The 18,994-nt window shown below is 40.9% G+C and overlaps 1 protein-coding gene across 1 annotated transcript in view; it reads left to right on the top strand.

Annotated features, from left to right (window-relative positions):
• Window positions 1-18,502, top strand: part of KDM7A (lysine demethylase 7A) — an 85,429-nt gene extending 66,927 nt beyond the window's left edge. The window contains exons 12-20 of the mRNA XM_059172017.1: window positions 2,122-2,331; window positions 3,807-3,931; window positions 4,076-4,230; window positions 5,471-5,568; window positions 6,292-6,440; window positions 6,578-6,789; window positions 8,148-8,233; window positions 11,093-11,366; window positions 12,002-18,502. Of these exons, the coding sequence (XP_059028000.1) occupies window positions 2,122-2,331; window positions 3,807-3,931; window positions 4,076-4,230; window positions 5,471-5,568; window positions 6,292-6,440; window positions 6,578-6,789; window positions 8,148-8,233; window positions 11,093-11,366; window positions 12,002-12,096 (1,404 nt within the window). The 3' untranslated portion in view covers window positions 12,097-18,502. The remainder of the gene's footprint in view (window positions 1-2,121; window positions 2,332-3,806; window positions 3,932-4,075; window positions 4,231-5,470; window positions 5,569-6,291; window positions 6,441-6,577; window positions 6,790-8,147; window positions 8,234-11,092; window positions 11,367-12,001) is intronic.
• Window positions 18,503-18,994: the final 492 nt, after the last annotated feature.

Here is an 18,994-nt window from a genome sequence, read left to right as displayed (position 1 = left end):
TTGTGTGCTGTCTCTCTGACAGATAAATAAATAAAATCTTAAAAAAAAAAAACCCCAAAAAACTCCTTTCTTTTTCATTTTTTAGTAAAATCATTGGAAGATAAAGTTGGGAAAATCTCTCATAAAGTTAAAAAAAAAAAAAAGACTAAAATAGGACAGAAAAATTTGAAGGTCATTTTACATAATCACCGTCAAATATTAGGAAGAACAGAGAGAACATGGTTTTTTGTTTTTGTTTTTTTTTTAATTTGACAGACTGAGATCACAAGTAGTCAGAGAGGCAGGCAGAGAGAAAGGGGGGCAGGCTCTCTGCCGGGCAGAGAGCCCTATGTGGGGCTCAATCCCAGGACCCTGGGATTATGACCTGAGCCGAAGGCAGGGGCTTTAACCCACTGAGCCACCCAGGCACCCCAGAAAGAGAGAACATAGAAAACAAGGAGAAGATAATCAGGAATAATCAAAGAAAATGTTTTAGAATTCAAGGACACATCTTCCCTACAGAATGCCCAGTACAGTGAGTGAGAATAGACCTATGCCTCGCACATAGTGGTTACATTTTAGAATACATGTAACAGAGTATACCCTGGGGTCAAGCCTCATGTAGGGGTTCCTATTCAGTAGGGAGCCTACTTCTCCCTGTGGGCTCACTCTCTCTTGCTCTCTATCTCTCTCCCAAATAAATGAAATCTTGAAGATATCAAAGAGGCAAGATCGCAAAAAAATTACCTCTCATGGACCCCTTTTCAGGAAGCTCTTAGAGGGCATGCTGTTCTCAAAGAGAGGACATAGGCCAAAAGAGGAGCTCTGGAATTCTTACAACAAATATGAAATATGCAGATAGGTAGAGAGCAGTGAAGAAAACAGGCTCTGCCCTCATGGAGCTGAGTAGGAAGAGGCTAGCCGTAAATACTTCAGTGTATCAGGAATTGACACATGCTGCAAAGAAAAATTTAGAAGGGGGATGAGATAGGGTGTGAGAGCCAGAGATGGTGGTGGGGGTTGCAGTTTTAAGTGGTGGAGTGTAGGCGGGACAGGAGAGGTTTTCGATGACCTGTGCAGGCCGGGAGTACAGCCAGTCCGGGTCGGATCAGGAGGATGACTCCATATTTGTTCTTTATCTGAAATTCAAATTTAGCTGTGCATCTGGTACTTTAGCTGGCATTCCTGTCCAGGAGGGATGTCTCAAAAGATACTTTTTTTTTTTTCCTTCCTGGAAGCCTTTACATTTGGGTAAATAGTTAAACCTTGAATTTTGGTGTGTAGCTTAAGTTGGATGAACCTTTAAGATACTACATTAAGTGAAATAAGCCAGCCACAAAGGTATAACTATTGTGTGATTCCACTTATATGAAGTTCCTAGAAGAGTCAAATTCATAGAGAGAGAAAGTAGAAGGTTACCGGGGGCTGGTGGTGAGGAGGAATGGGAGTTATTGTGTAATGGGCACAGAGTTTAGGTTTGGGAGGATTAGGAAGTTCTGGAAATGGATCGTGGTGTGTGGTTGCATAGCAGTGTGAAATGTCCTCAATGCCACTGACCTGTACACCTCACAATGTTAAATGGTAAGTTATGTATATAATACCTGATATGTGCCATGAAATTAGGTATATGTCCATATAATAAAAGAAAACTTGCAAGTAGTTGGCTCTGGAGAATGGGAATCAGGAATGGGGAAGAGTATACCACTGGTTTTCATGATATATTTATAGAGTTAATTTTTAAAACTACACAGATTGGTGACTTTGGTTTAAAAAGCAATTACTGATTTATGCAAATATATATGTGAAAGAGTGTCCATCATAGGAAAGAACTGGAAGCAGCCTATAATAACTACCAGTAAGTATCAGGTCAATAAATTTGGCTCTATCTATACGGTAGAATACTTACTCAGCTTTTAAAAATGCTATTTAAAATCAAAGAAATATGTTCACAGTGTATTATGTGGGGGAGCGAAGGGGATAAAGGTCTCAGCAAAGCTTATGTTGAATCTTACGAGTGTTACGATTTGGTCTTCGTTATTTATATGAATGGTTTTTGTTTTTTAAAGTATTTTTATGGCTGATTATTGAGTCAGGTATATATCTGGCCTTGTCATAAAAACACTCTGAATTTAATTCTTAAAGGAGGAAAATGGCAAACCAGTTAAATCTCAGGGAATTTCTACTGTGTGTCCAGTTTCACGATCCTCAAACGAAGCAACTTCCCCATATCATTCCCGACGAAAGATGAGGAAACTTCGAGATCATAATGTCCGAACTCCTTCTAACCTAGACATCCTAGAGCTCCATACAAGGGAGGTCCTCAGAAGGTTAGAGATGTGTCCATGGGAAGAGGCAAGTATTATGTCACATGGTTGTAGAAAGAGACTTGGTTGTTCCTGAAAGTTTTTAAAGGGATAGTAAAAAAAAATAGTTTGGCATTGTTTGTTTTCTAATCTTTGCTTTGCATTGTGGGGTCCAGCAGTACAGATGTCCAGGAACAGGGAACAGGCTTCAGCTTTCCGAGCATCCATGTAGTAGGCTGAGTATATGTCATTTTCTTTGCGGACATGTTTTATTGAGAGTTTACCAGATACCCTACACTCTTCTAGGCTCTGGGGAAATTACCAGAGTGAGCAAAACTTAAGTCTCTACCATTGTGTAGCTTCCATTCCAGCTCCTCTTGGAAGAATGGGAGACGAGACATATACTAAAATAACATAATTTCAGATAATACGTACTTCAGAGGAAGCCAAGACAGTAGAGGGAGGGCGAGTAAAGGGGCTGGGCTGTGGCTGGCTCCCTTAGCTGGGGCCGCCAGGAGCCTCTTGGGTGGCAGCATTTGAGCTAACAAATACTGGAAGAAGTCAGGTGGATACAGAACTTCAAGGAAACTGAGGGACGAGCAAGTGCGGAAAAACTGTACCTTCCCCAGCATGCTGTACCCGCACGGGCAGCTACTGGGCTGGGAGACTGTTAGTAGAAACCCATTCAAATTTGGGAAATGCTAGCTTAGTGGACAAAGGGGCAAGGGGCAGGGCCTTTGTAAAACATGGTAGTGAGTTTGTGATGAGACACAACAGCCTTATTTCACATCCTGAGGAAAGAACAGGCCTAACTTAAAACGAAGAAGATAGAAGTGTTTCCGAATTAAAATATTTGAAGAAATTCTATAGAAATTCTAACTTAAAAAACTTTACATTTAAATAATTGTATTGATATTGTTTTAAGCTTTTGTTGTTCTGAACCTCTTTAACCCTTAGTATCTGGGAGAAGGTTCTCTTTGTTATTAAAGAAAAAAATTTCCACAAAAAAGAAACCTTCCTTTTTCAAAACCAGCTATGGCTGTGCTTTTATGCCACATGGTGGCCTTTGTTCCTGGTAACAGCAGGTGGTGATCTGTGAGCTGCTGTGGCCTCCTGGGAAGGACGAGGGATTAGGTCAAGGAGAGGAGGACCAGGAAGGCTGAGCAGCTGAGCAGCTAGTGCTTCAGCAGGCAGGAGCAAGAAGAGAACTGAAACACATCCGGGCGCTGCTGCTCCAGCTTTTCAGCTCTCCGCAAGAGAGAGCTGAAAATGTCTTTGAATTTACTTGTCGTGAATTTTACATTCTGCTTTATAGAATGTGTTTTACTGGTGGTGCCCAGGCAGAAAGAGGAGCCACATTCATGCTGAGGTTTTAGGAACCACTTAGTGTTGGTGCTGCAGACACTGCATGGTTTGGGGTGTGGGGTTGTGGTGGGAGGTGGCACCGTCCTGGGTTCCTTCCTCTAGTGGGGCAGGTGTATCTGAGGACACATGGTAAGTTCAGTTCTGTTTTTATACTTTAAGGATGTCTTGAGCTCTAAACTGAATGGAAAATTTAACAAACATCTCCAGCCATCTTCCACAGTCCCTGAATGGAGGGCAAAAGATAATGATCTACGGTTACTGCTGACCAACGGAAGGATAATTAAGTACGTAAAGTCGATCACAGTGTCACACAGATGAGCTTTCGTGGATTCCCCCTGCTCATTTGACCCCTAGTCCCCACCAGTTCAGCTGTTCGGCTGCAGGGTCGCACTGTTTTGTGACGTGATTGTTTTCCCCTCTCTGTGCAGGGATGAGAGACAACCCTTCGCCGATCCAAGTCTTTATACAGTGGACAGCGAAAATGAGGAGGACAAGAGAAGGACGAAAAAGGCAAAAATGAAGATGGAGGAGAGTTCGGGGACAGAAGGGGCGGAGAATGAAGAGTCCGAGAAACCACTTAACAGTACGTTGGTTTGAATGGTCGTTTGAAAGGTCGGCTTACTACCCGTGAGAATACGTAAAGTCATGCGCTAATTTTAAAGTTCTGAAGTTTGTAGTAGGACTGAAAATTGTTGTGTCCCTAATACTCTCCTGAGAAATCAGAAGTATTTCTGAGTAGTTTGTCCATCGGGGAGATGTGAATGTGAATGCCACGTGACGTGTCATGCCCAGGGAAGGTGTTTTTAGTGACAAGGGTTTGTGCTGGTCAGTGACACCCTTGTCAGGTGACAGTTGTTTCAAGAGTCACATGAAAGCTTATGCATTTTATGGGCCTCTACTCGAAATAATAAAATAGTCAGAAGTTTAATAGTTGCATACATAATTTTAGTGAACATGTATATGGTTTTCAGCATTAGGAGACACACAGAATTAGCTCCCTGAAGCTATTAGTAATCAGGTACTGTTCTGTTTGACTGCCTGTTGACAGGAAGACCTCTGCTTGGTTACTAATTGGTTATCGTCAGTGTGACAAACAGTAATACCTCCTCCTTGAGATTGTTCTTCGAGTGAAGTCTTAATTTCTTAGCATTTTTCAGGGCCTCCTTATATACCCTTCTATGTTAAAAAGTAGTTAAATACTTTGATAACTTGACAAGAAAAATGAATGTTTCGTTTGTGTTGAATACCACAGTTCGAGCTAATTCTGAGTAAATCTGGTATTGCTGTAGTTGGTGACCCTGCATGTGTCACGTGCCGGGGGGAAAGGCTGCTCATCACTGGACTTACCAAACAGTTATTACTTGGCAGTGCCACGTGGGAGAGAAGGGCAGTGGTCAAGCCTGGTTTGTAAGCTTGTTGAATTCACTGTCTGCTTGAGTGCTTTTGAGGTTTAGGAGAGTTATCTTTTTGTTTTCTGTTAAGAGGAAAAAATGCAAGAGGGAAAGTGAAAAGCATCTTGTAGCCAATTTTAGTGTTGGAGGTTTTTTTCTGGAAAGAAATAGAAAATTTCCACGCAAATGAGGAATGTATCATCTTGTTCAGTAAATGCCACAAACATTTTAAGAGTACAGTTCAATCTGTATCTTGGTCAATTCGGGAGAAAAGTCTTCAGGGGAAGAAAGGAATGAAGAAGAGGAAAGCAGTGGAAATGGACAGAGCCGGGGCAGTCGAGACCCGCGCAGAAGCCGGTCTGACTTTAGGTCCCACCCTGTTCATGAGCTTCCACTGACTTTCTCTTTTTCTCTCTTCCTTTGTCTTTGCAGGGTTTTTTACAAGTGTGAAATCGGAACTCAGGAATCGATCATCAGAATATTCTGATATTTCTGATTCAGAAGACTCTGGACCTGATTGCACTGCACTGGTATGCCCAAACCCCCGAGACTTGTGCATTGCTTGATGGAAAGATGACCCCACCTTTCCTTCATCTGCGGGGAGTGGGGGGGGAATAAGTGACAGCTTTTCCCAAAGCCTGTCTCCATGACCTTTGTGGCACAAGGTCTTCCCTGTAATGGTAATTACACACACATAAAAGTGCGCAGGCGCGCACGTGCACACACACACACAAACACCAGTCATGTGACTGTTGACATCTGATAAACATAGCTTTTGTCTGGCTTTAGAAAGGGTGGATGTTTTTACATTTCTCACATTTCTCCTAGATTATATTTCATTTGACTTTAAAGACAACTGGTACTATATGTTTTTTACTAAGGAATTATATACTCCAATTACTAGAGGTTTTAACTCTGTCATAGAAATACAGAAATAGGGGCACCTGGGTGGCTCAGTGGGTTAAAGCCTCTGCCTTTGGCTCAGGTCATGATCCCAGGGTTCTGGGATCGAGCCCCACATGGGGCTCTCTGCTCAGCAGGGAGCCTGCTTCCCTTCCTCTCTCTGCCTGCCTCTCTGCCTACTTGTGATCTCTGTCTAATAAATAAATTTAAAAAAATACATATTTAAAAAAATATAGAAATAATTACATGATAATTAAATTTCTAACTTTGGACTCATACAGTGTTTTTAGTTAGTAGAGAATTAATCAGATTTCTTATATAGATTTGCTTCCATTTAATTATTATCTCAGAAAAGTAATTTTACCACTGAAGAGTCTGAAAGTTCAGGTGATGAAAAAAAACAAGAAATAACATCAAACTTCAAGGAGGACTCTACTGTGATGAGGAACTTCCTTCACAAGGGCCAGAAGCCCTCTAGAAGTGAAATTCCAATTAAAAGGTAGGCTTACCAACGGTTAGTGGCCTTACTACATTGTAATGTAAGCAGTATGAAAACATTTTTTTTTCATTTTAACTTTTACCGAAGATGCCAGAAGAAGAAAAAAGCTCTTGTCCATCTGTTTACCTTTTCTTTAGGGAATGTCCTACCTCGACGAGCACAGAGGAAGAAGCTATTCAGGGCATGTTGTCGATGGCAGGGTTGCACTACTCCGCGTGTTTACAGAGGCAGATACAAAGCACAAAAGACTGCAATGGTGAAGGAGACTGTCTCCAGGATCCCGGCGGCTGTCACAGCAGTAACCAGGAGGCTCGACAGGTGTATCGCTGTGATAAGCCAGTGGAATGTGGTAAGAAACATAAATGATCGGTCTCTAAAAAGTAACATAGGACCCCCAACGTCATAGCTCCCCATCCTAGTTGAGGTTAGACAGTATGAATAAGAACTGTTAATTGCACATCAGTAGTTGGAAATGGCATTAAGCATATTGGCCAAAAAAATACATAAAGTTGACAGATACAAGATGCAAGTTATAAGAACTCAAAATGTAAATTAATGTCTGGAGAATCGTGTTCACTGGCATAATCCTACCACTGCTGTTGCAAGACACTTAGTACTTGTTCCCTTTCGTAAGCCGTTCTGAGTGGAAGGAGTGTGGAGACATGTTACGTGGTCCGCTAGGCTTGAACCATCAATCCTCTTTCCTTTTGTGGGAGGGAAAACAAGTTTTGATCTGTTTCTGGTTGAGGACATTCTCTCTCCTACTTGAAAAAGAATTATTGGGAAAGAGAAGACTCAGTGATAGCACCAGTGATGGCCATGTAGTGTTTTCTTCTCTGTGCCTTTGGGGGAAATTTTGTTGCCACAAAGTCTGAGGAGGATGGGGAGGAAGATGGTATCACATGAAAGCCTGTGCAGAGATGCTTGCTGCAGAGATCGTGTTCATTCCCACCTGGTTGTGGGATTGTATACCAGCCACCTGACATCCATTTCACTTAATTCTTAAAACCTCATTTTGGTGTATGTAATAAGACTTTTACAGGTAGAAACAAGACTTAGTGAAGTTAACTGAACTTGCCTGTACTTACATAGGTAGCTATTATCCACTGGTGTTGGAATTGGAATCAAGGACTGTCTGATCTCAAAACCTTGACTTATTGAGTAAGAGGAAACAGAGGTTTAGAGAGGTTAAATAACTTGACTAAAAATCCAGGCGTTATAGAAAAACTCAAATTCAGATCTAGGTCTCTCTGTCCACACCATTCTTTCTCCCTGTAATTTCTTTGGTCCTCACTTGAAAAGAAGGCTTCTGTGAAAATACTGCAGGATTCAGGCAAACATATGCCTTTATTCTATATGGAAAAATATACCAGTTTTAGAGAGAGTATATTGCATTTGGCTTTTCCATCTACAACAGATGGCCATAGAACTTGACTCTGGATCTTCCAGCATCTGGCACAAAAGCTGTCATATAGACAGTCTTTGAGAGAGTTGAAAGAATTAACATGTTAGATTGTGAGCTGATGACTCTTGTTTTTGAGAGGGAAAGCAGTGTGGTGGAATGTGTATGAGTAAATAAAGCGTTAACATAGTCGTTTTTTTAATAAAGAGTCAACCTAAATAGACTTTTAGTTTTAAACACTACGTGAATTTTGCTTGTTATGATCAAGTTTGTGTGGAGAAAATTTAATTAAAACTCCTGTTTAGGGTACCATGTCAAGACGGAAGATCAAGATTTGAGAGGTTCTTCCTGGATTAAACAATTTGATACAACTTCCAGATTTCATCTTCAGGTAATATGCAAGGCTTGAAACATCAAAAGCAGATTTAGGATCATCATTAACTCTTTTTCTGCTTTCTTTTTTTTTTACTGCAACCAGTAATTAACGATTAGATCTGGAAAGCTAAAAAATAACTTAGGAGTAAATGCACATTTGAACAGCTATCTGTTTTTAGGAATTCTGATGTATCAACTAATGCAAGGCTCACGGATAGACTGTGATCTGGAAAAGAATAGTTTAGTTGATTTAAGGAAAGTTGAAAACTGGCAGCCAGCACTTCTAGGTTATGTCCGGCTGGAAGGAAAGGGGGAAGAAAGTACCATGAGGATCTCTCTTTAATCTCTGATGTTGTTTCTTGAACATTTTTAGACAGCAAATTTCTTTGAGAATTTGATGACAGATAATGACTCTCTTTCCAGAAAAGTGTTCATCATACTGATTTTTTTTTGAAAAAATTTTTTAAAGATTTTATTTATTTATTTGACAGATAGAGATCACAAGTGGGCAGAGAGGCAGGTAGAGAGAGAAAGAGAGAGGAAGAAGCAGGCTCCCCACAGAGCAGAGAGCCCAACGCGGGGCTCGATCCCAGGACCCTGGGATCATGACCTGAGTCGAAGGCAGAGGCTTTAACCCACTGAGCCACCCAGGTGCCCCATAAATACTGATTTTTGCATAGCATTTTCTTATGGTTTGTGCCTCACCATTACTCAGACCATCCATTGATTCCAGATTAAGAGCCCTTACTCCAAGACACTTGATGTCTTGGGATCCCAGCGTATAAATGCTTATACCAAACAAAATGAACCTCAGATAGCTTTTTGAAAAGCCACAGCTTTGCCAGTAGCACCAAACAAGAAATGTGATAGGACCTTTGGCTACAGACTTTGGAAAATGACAGCCAAAGAATCAAAATTCTCATGCTGCAGAGTAGAGTCCCCTAACTTCTCCAATCCCAAGCATACACTGAGTAATGGAATCATAGGTGTTTGTTTATGTAGGCTCCGTGCTAGGATGTAGGCTCCGATCCCGGGCTTGAACTCATGACCCAGAGATAGCACCACGATCAAGAGATGGACGCTTAACCACCTGAGCCTCTCAGGCGCCCCTGATGGATGGTTTTTATTTTCTTCATTTGCCTTTCTAAACTTTCTAAATACTTAGACATTTAACTATGACAAAAAGAGCCAAGTTAATTTTTTAAGGTAATGTTTTGTAAGTATAGGTTCTTTTAATAGAAGAGTTTGCTCCAGGGGCACCTGGGTGGCTCAGTGGGTTAAAGCCTCTGCCTTCGGCTCAGGTCATGATCCCAGAGTTCTGGGATCAAGCCCCGCATCGGGCTCTCTGCTCAGCAGGGAGCCTGCTTCCTCCTCTCTCTCTGCCTGTTTCTCTGACTACTTGTGATCTCTGTCTGTCAAATAAATAAAATCTTAAAAAAAAAAAAAGAGAAGAGTTTGCTCCAGAATCAAAGGTCAAGGAAGGAATCCTTTAACTATTAGTAATTCACTTATTCAGTGTATAATTTTATAGTGCCTTAGCAGCCATAATGTTTATAACTTTTTTTTTAAAGATTTTATTTATTTGTTCAACAGAGGGAGAGATCACAAGTAGGCAGAGAGGCAGGCAAAGAGGGGAGGAAACAGGCTCCCTGCTGAGCAGAGAGCCCGATGCGGGGCTCGATTGCAGGACCCTGAGATCATTACCTGAGCTGAAGGCAGAGGCTTAACCCACTGAGCCACCCAGGCGCCCCCATAATGTTTATAACTTATTAGCATTATAGGATTCAGTATTAGAAGCTATTATTGCCTGGCTGGCTTAGTTAGTAGAGCATGCATTTCTTGATCACAGCAGTGTAAGTTTGAGCCCCACATTGGGTGTAGAGATTACTTAAAAATAAAATATTTTTTTTTAAAGTAAGCTATTATTTAAATGTAGCTGTTGTTTTTATAATTGTCTTTGAAAATAAAGAAGTAGAGGACAGATGATTAGCAAGATCACCTTAGAGAAAGTCAGATTTCTTTTGCCTATAATTCTGTTTTTAAAGTTTATTTGACCATTGCAGAATCAGGAATTAATTACACACACACACACACACACACACACACACACACACAGCTAGTTTCATGAAACATCACATCTTCAGTATGCTCAAGTTTGTATTTCCCCATCCTTTCCAGTCATGACCCTTTCCATTGGTTTCAAGACCTACCCATCAGTAGCATTGTTGGTTTTTTTCCTGATGGTTCTCTCAGTGATCTCTTAACGAGATTGAAGGAAGAATTGTTAGAGGAAAACCAGGCTTGGGGCCCAGCACCTAGGTGCTTTTCTTAGCAAACAATTTAAATACAGTGGAGATGAACCATAACAGAAGTTAGATTCTAAAAAACATAGTGCATCACACCATGAGAGATACACGGGAGTGTGACGTGCTGAGGAACTGGTAGGTTCACATGTCCCAGCCATGTGTTCTTCCATGGCATGTCAAAGCACGTGCAGAATGCCGTATTATAATAAATAATATACAGTACATATAATATATAGATACACACATGTACATATGTATATATAAAGTTTATATACATGTATATATATATATATATATATATATATATATATTTTTTTTTTTTTTTCCCCTTTCTGGACTTAGGTTATGATGCAGAAGTTCCATACTTGAGTCCTTTCATGCTCTCAGGTTTTGGGGTAACACGACCTTCCTGATGGGGTGGTCGTCTGTGGCTGCTACATGTTAAGAAAACCAAAGCTCAGTGGTCTATTTCTTCTCTCCCTTGACTTGCTATTGCATAGAGAGGTTAAATACCTCACTTACCGTAAAGAAACTCTAAAAATCCAGCCTTATTTCCTTCCTTTTTTTAGGATCTAAGTAGAGGCCAGAAATGCATCAAAAAGGAAGGCTCGTCAGAGATCAGTCAGAAGGTACAAAGTAGGAATTCTGTGGACAGCAGCGGCGCAAGCCCTCAAAATGGGAAGTCTACGCAGAATTCCAGCTTGATTTCAGCGGCGTGCCGGATAAATAATGGCGGCGTAAGCCCAGAAAGGCCAGTTGGTGAAACTTCCTTCTCCGTGCCCCTTCACCCCACCAAGAGACCCGCGTCAAATCCACCACCTATCAGCAACCAGGCAACAAAAGGTAACGTGGACACATCTGTCGGCGGAGTGTTTTTGGCCGTGTGTGGCAGTGGCGGTGGCAGCTCACAGAGGTATAGCGGCCTCCGCCATCGAGCTGCCCGTCACCTGCCGCCTGCTGCGCTCCGGCGGGCGAGGCGGGGCGGTGTGCGCAGGTCGCAGGCTCCCTAGGTCAGCCCCGGGGCTTGGGCGTAGCTTTCTGAAGCGGGTGGTGATCCCGGGGAGGACAGTAAGGGGTTAGCCCTGCTGGGTGGGGAAGGTGGCAGGGCAGACCGCAGTGAAGGTCGAGGAGATCGTGTGGCCCCCGGTAGCAGGGTGAGGAACGGCTCGTGGGCTGTTTCTGCAGCAGCTGTCAGTTTTGTGGCCCAAGCGCGGTTTGATGCAAGATCGGGTCGGGGCCCCTGTTCGAGAGAGAGAGGCGGGATCAGACCGTGGGTCGGCCTGGTAGGTCACGTGAAGGAGATTGGCTTTTCTCTCTCAGTAATGCGACGGGAGGTTTGGAACAGTAGAATGCCGGGAGTGCGGCTTGGGCCCTCCGGCACACCCCGGAGCCTGGCCGCGTAGCCCTCCCTCGAAGCTCTCCCGGTGCCGGCAGGAACGGTCTTCACTGTTACTCACGCTGTCGTTGCTGTCTCACAGGTAAACGTCCAAAAAAAGGAATGGCCACAGCCAAACAACGTCTTGGGAAGATCCTGAAGTTGAACAGAAATGGCCACGCCCGTTTCTTCGTGTGAGGAGCCGCCACTGCGGCCGCTCTTCCCTTTGGAGACAGACTCGGCGGAGGCGCGGGAGCCTGGCGCTCCCCGCCGCGCCCCTGCCCGGAGCAGTTTGCATGTACAGTAGAGAACACTGCCGGAGGAACAAAATGAACCTGATGCTGCATTTTCACTGTGCCACACCCACTCAGCAATAACCGTTTGGACCTGGTGGGGGAGAGGAAGAAGGAGGGTAGAACCTTAAAAAGAGACCTTGAACTGGAAAAGGTCTCTTGTCAGGGCTTGAATTTCATTTTGTTGTTGGTAGTGTGTTGATTTATTTTCAGTGGTAGGGTAAAAAATTATCAATAATTTATTTAACAGATTTTTTTTTTTTAAAGTTAACAGCTTTTAAATTCTTTCTTTTTTAAAGCTATTTATTTGGAAGATTTCTGGAGAAATATCTCACTAATTTAGATTTAAGAATGTGAAAGTTTTTAAATTATTTTTGATAGTGTGTATGTTACATGTGGGGAAGAGCCACAGTAACAGTAACTAGTCTGGACTCTTAAATTTGATATTCAGGTTAAAGTCTTAAACAGGGATTTGATGCATTAATTATTTTAAATTAAGATGTATATGAAAATCATTTTATTTTATATATTTCATGTGTTTTTTATAAGCTATTAGCTTCGCTTTTGCTAACATCCAAGGTGCATACTGTTATCCAGGTTGATTACCTTATATCCCACCTTCCCTCTGCACTCCCCATCATTTTGTGACGACGCAACAAGACTCTTCTCTTTGCAGGGAAACACTTTCATAGCCAATGTGTAAGAATTACATAAAAGATCCCACATTTCTCATTTCGTTTGACATTGCAGTTTTCTTCTAATTCTGTAAAAATAGGCTTCTTGCATTTTCATTTTTGCTGATGATATCTGGGTCCCAAAGAGAACAGCTTTAATATCTTTTTCCTACTTGTGGGAAAAGGATTATACGTTTGGTTAAATTGTCATGTTTATAGTTTTTCAAATACATTTGTAACTACAGAGGGCCTTCTTCATACTGCTGGTGTTGGAGGGCAGGACGAGCACCTGCCACAGAGGTTATATTTTATGACGCTTTTATTCTGTGTACCTAACTTGTTGGAAAATAATGAGATATGGTTTGACTTCGTATATTCAAATCTGCATAATAAGCCGTAATATAATAGGACTATACTATATTAAGTTGTATAGAAGCAAGCATGTTGGAGTAGATCTTTTGGGTGTATGTGTGTTTAGTTTCTTCTCTCTTAACCTTCTAAAGAAATATCTAAGATATGGATTTGGAGTAAAATGGGTGCTTCTTGCAGTTTCTTCCATCTGTCCTAACTTAACCAGTGTATATTGAGTATCTGGTTGAGCTTGAAGGAATCACTTCTCTCCTTTATGCATAGCTCTTACTAAATGCCAGTTTTCAGTTGCTCGTAATAGCTTATATTTTCCCTTTTCCTCCCCACGGCATAAAAATAAGTGATTTCTGGGGCTGGGGTGAAGATATTCCCAATTCTGACAAAAAAAATTTTTTTTTCTACAAAGAAAATAGAGGCAAATAAGATAAATTTTATTTTTATGGAGAAGTAATATGGCCATATTATGGATTTGTCTCTTTTGCTCAGCAAGGTAGCAGGACTTGCCCTTCTATATTAAGTATCACTTGAAACGCTAAGAAAAAACATCTCTACCATCATCTTTCATGCTTGCATTTAAATGTGTATTTTCAAAGAGAAATATTTCTTATTCTGTCTCCATTCCAGTATCTCATGGAATAAATACAAAATAGCTTATGGATTAACGTTTCTGGTCCAGATGATTGGACCAGATTCTGGGTCTTATCTAGGTGTCAGGAAAAAGAGTTTTTATGGAAACACTAAATGTCTGTAAAGGGCCTGCGTCACTCTGTCTACACTATGCCAGAACTGGTTAAGAGATGGGTATAATCAGGCATTTGTTGGGTCACTGGATCTCAAGATGTCAAAAGTTGGGGTTTGACTGATTTTCCTATCTCCCAATATGTAATGTTTTGGTTTTCTGTAGACACTGTTCTAGTGTTAGAGTTCACATGGTTTTGTTTTGGTTTAAGAAATCAGAATTATAATTCCTTCTTAGGTTCTTTTGTTTACTTTACATTTTCATAGCTCTAAATATTTTTAATTACCTGACTTCTTTTCTTTAGCTATAAAAAATTAAAATCAATTTATTTTTATGAGTTAAAATGGTAACCAGTCTCTGCCCTGTGTACTTAGGCCAGTACATCTAATTTTAAGTAGCCAGAATGTATAAGTATTAAGGTACTGTGGATTCATTTTGGGCAGGTTTAGCCCATGAACTGGCTACGTGAAAAAAGCTTTCAGTAAGATAATCTAACCACTGAAACAATTCATGTATCTTTTTCCAAATTGGTGAAAATTCAGCCTACTGGCCCGTGAGTTGCCTAGTCAAGCTTGTTCTATACTTACTGGCTGTGATGCCTCCCTTTATCTTGTGGAAGTGGCTGGATTCCGTGTTTTCCTCAGTCTCATTTATAAACCCTCTACCACACAGAAGCTGCAGCTTAGACAAGGAGACATCAGTGGTGGCATTCAGCTAGTTAAGTGCAGAGAAATAGGTAAAACAGTTGTGACTTAATGGTAGTAGTAGATAATGATTTTTTCTGTATTGATTGAAGCAAGTGACTTCTATTAACCTGGGATCCCCTGTACTGGGATAGTGTCACATACTGTGCTCTCCAAGATTGATGAATGATGTCAACAAGACAGCTGGCAGTTGATAGTAGTTCAGCATCCTAGAAATACACTGAATTTCATAAGCATACAGATTTTAAAATTCCAACTGAAATCCTAGAAACCCAGAAAAAACAAGACCATCATGCCCATGATGTAAATACTTAGCTTCAATACTGGTCTGTTTTTTAATAATCCTAATTCTTGCCTTGTCAATGAGCCCTACCGTGTTGACTCGCCTGATGGCCACAGGTACTTATCCAACATCCGTGTGCCCGGCAAGACTTAGTACTGGGGGTACCGTAAAGCTGGGGTGGGAGGCTCTGTTCTGGAAGGTATGTTCTCCAAGAAATAAGCAGTATTACTTTCATTTCTAAGCAAACTTTTTAAGCAGAAGAGGCCCCGTGTAGTAAGAAAAAGAGCATAACTTTATTAGTTTCAACTGAAAAAGTCAACTGTAGAAGTGGAAGTCAATTTTTTTTATTTTTAAAATTTAAGAAACGTTTTTTCAAAAGTTAGTAGGTTAGTGTTGGTAATAGAGGGGTGTGGTGTATAGCATGGAAGGGAGGATGAACCTGGGTTCTTGTTCAAGTTCTGTCATTCACGGATCAGCTGTGTGACTGTAAATAAGTCATTTATGCTTTCTGAGTCTTGGTTTTCTCATTTGGCAGTATGGATAAAAATGTGGTTAAGAAAAACACCGAAAAGCATTCCTTAATTATTGACACTTCATACTTGCAGAGAATTTATCATTATTTAAATTACAACTGACAACGCACATTTATATCCTTTTTAAGTGAAAACTGTTACTCCTAAAATCTGTTTCATATAGAGTATATGCCCAGAGCATGCTACCTAAAACATCTGAAGAATCTCCAAGAAGGTGTTGGATTAAAATCAGAATCCATGCTTGAAGTGAAAGAAAAAGAAGTGAGATAGTTGATGGATAAGAGTGAGAATGTAATCCCCACGTAATCATTAAGATGATTTAAAGGTTTTGCTCAAAGAGGAATTAGGACAGTACTGCTCCACAGACTCTGCCTACTCTTCAGGCACTAGATAGAGGTCAAGTAAGTCATGCAGTTAAAATGTAGCAACTACCCAAGGAGCTAGGGGAAAATATAGAAGGTGGTCAGAAGATGGGAACCAACAAAGACAGCTCAGGGCTGGCTAACAGCAGCTTGCTGGGTAGAGGGAGAAACCACAGCCACTCTAGTCGTGGAAATGAGACTTGACATCTTCAAAGGAGAAGATTCTTTCTGTCCTTTTCAAGAGATGCTCTCTGTAGTGATAGGGCAACTCCCCAAAGAGTGAGGAGTGATTGTACGGCCCACGTGACTGCTGGCAGGAGTAACTATTGCAGCATGTAAGCATTTTGCAATTTTATATTAAGAGATGAATAATGTAAATCTGAAAATTTTTCAAAAGCTCATTTTCCCCCATTAAATATTAGGCTAATTGCTCCCTCCGAAAAGAGAAGCTAAAAATCATCAGTCATTTTCAGATGTCCAAGCTTTTATCTAAAGCAGTCTTGAGAAGGTTGAACTTCAGATCGTGAGCTTAGGAAAGGAGTGTTGCCAGTAAGGAAAGGAGACCAGTGAGAGCCAGGAGGGCAGTGACTCACCTGGGGTCACAGAGGACCCTAGACCTCAGGTCGCTTGCTTGCTTAGCTCCTGTTGTGACACTGTGCATCCTGTCCTCATCCGGGGGTGGATGATGGTCACATGCTGTCTACTAGCCAGCTGGAAAGAAAGGGGGACAAATAATATACTTACTCCATTGCTGATGAACGTAATGTAATTTTAATAATACTGTAGCCTTACTAAAAACCCTTTTATTTTGTTTTTCACTGAACATCATCCCTAAGTCAAATATTTGATACCCTTATGTAAACAAAAATTTTAAAGTAAGGGCATTAAGAAGCAAATGCCTATTTCCAAAGCAATTAGCTTATCATGACTGTGGTTTTATTCTTTTATCGTATTTTTTCCCTTTATAATGGGTAGGGAAAATAATACTCACTTGCCTGCATTACCCCTTAGACTCTCCCACTCACCCTTGGTGCCCTTTCTAGTGTCCTAAAGCTTTGTCTTAGTAAGTGCAAAGTTAAATTTTTTGTTATAACCTTTTTGAAACTGTATTCAGTGATTCTTCCAAGTTTATCTGCTCTGCACTATCTCACTACTAAACCCTGGCTACCACGTAGCCCTTGACCTCCAAGTAGTTTACCTATGCAAGACCTGTGACATTCTGAATTCACTTTTCTTTTTTTCAGCAAACAGTCCTAAAGGGAACTTGATCATAAAGATAAACCTTGCCTCCACCCAGTTTTATTTTGGCCATTTCCTTTTCAAAATGTCAGCTCTTTCCCCCAAGACTTTTCACCAAAACAATGATCATAAGTGCTGGAATATAGACTATTTTGCAGGAATAAAGTAACCCAGGCATACTCTTACATTTCTTTGGTGGATTTTGGTTGGTAACAGTTACCAGCATTAAGTGTGATATATAGTGAGGAGTTGATTCCTTGCCTAGAATCATTTCTTCCCTCTAAGATTCATAAGTAACCTTTTATTTTTACAAAGCATACATACAAACTTCTACATTATAGTCAGGGACCTGAGGTGTAACTTGCTAAGTGAACCCCAAGGTTATTTTATCTTGCAAAAGAAACCTAAACCAAACTAAGGGCCTTACATTTATGGTTAGACTGAATCAAAAGCTATAACCTCAGTTTTTTCAAAAACAGCTTCTGACTGCAAAAGCAAGTCATGCAGTTGTTAGGTATGAAATAGCACTGATCAGGAAACACATATGCATCTTTGCAGACTGTATTTCCTTCCGAAAAGACTTTTCTACTTTTAATATAAATTAAGCCATAACAGTTTCATGCTGTGGAAAGAGGGTGAAAAGGTTCATTTTAAGAGATTATATAATATGAATTTTCACATTTACTGTGAAATGTCTAACTTTGCCAGTGCTTCAGCAGGTTTTTGTGGGGGTGGGGGTGGGGGCGTAGAGGGTGGCGATGTGGGGTTAGTGTTGGTTTTAGGGGTTTTAAATCTGTGAAATTTGAAAAGGGGACAGTTGTTGGCTATGGTATTTACTAGTTTTGTAGTAATGTTTTGCTAGCCTGACTGACTTTCCTTAACTGATTTTTATGCCCATGGTCCAAGATGACTGTTGCCCTTTCTTGTTTGGGGTGTCTGCGGAATAGTGTCTTGTCTGTTTGTATAGGCAGTCCGTATGTGTGCACATGTGTGTCCTTTGAATACAGAAGCACACGGTGTGACAACAGAGTGGGGTGTGGCTGGGAAATGGGATGCTGAAGCTTTAAGAACATTTTTTTTTTGATTCATAACAGTATTTCCCATCTTTTGCCTGCAGGCAGGGAAAGTGTACAGTATTTATTTTGTTTCTGTTTCAAATTTGTAAGTCTTTAAGTAGCTTACATTGGTTATTATAGGAGACGACAAGTGACTTGTTTAAAGTTGTATTTAGTACTCTTACTTTCCAATTTCTGTATTTTAAAATATTGAAATTAAAATTGTATTACTTCTGTTTTGATTATTTTAGCACTCGGTGTATTTTTTGCTCATTTTGTTTGAAAGTATAAATGTTGAAAGTTGTATAAAATGTGTCTTTGAAAGAAAAAAAAAATCTGAATTCTATATCCAATTCTGACTTTTCGTTCCCTTTTTCTGCTTATTAACTCATAGGAGATTTGAGAATGTGAAAAACTGTGTCAGACTTATGCTTCTTACTATTTCTGAAGGTTTAAATGTGAAAAGTAATGTGGCCTGTTCTTCTACGGGAAGTATTGCTGGGGAAGCAGTTGCTGAAAGAGAGGAACGAACATAGGATGCTGCCGTGCCAGGGCAGTGGGTGTTTACTGATGGACATTTAAGAGCACTCATTGCCCCCAGCCCGGGCACCCTGCAAGTGTTTATTGAGCACCCGCAGTATACCAAGTGCTGTTCTAGTGCCAGGGCTGCAGGCATGAGCAAAACCCAGCCCCAGGCCTCAGGGAGCTTATGGCAGATGTCAATATGGGGGGAGGGCTGTGCCTTGGTGACCCGCTGCCTCAGTGTGGGTGGGAGCAGAAGTGCTGGTTCAGTGAGAAGGACCGACTCTGTTTCATATGTGCTTTTGAGGGGCCCCAATACGTGG

Source organism: Mustela lutreola, chromosome 4 (genome assembly GCF_030435805.1).
Source record: "Mustela lutreola isolate mMusLut2 chromosome 4, mMusLut2.pri, whole genome shotgun sequence".
NCBI classification, from domain to species: domain Eukaryota; kingdom Metazoa; phylum Chordata; class Mammalia; order Carnivora; family Mustelidae; genus Mustela; species Mustela lutreola.
Note: the sequence above shows the minus strand (reverse complement) of the source record. Positions and strands in the feature narration are given on the sequence as shown.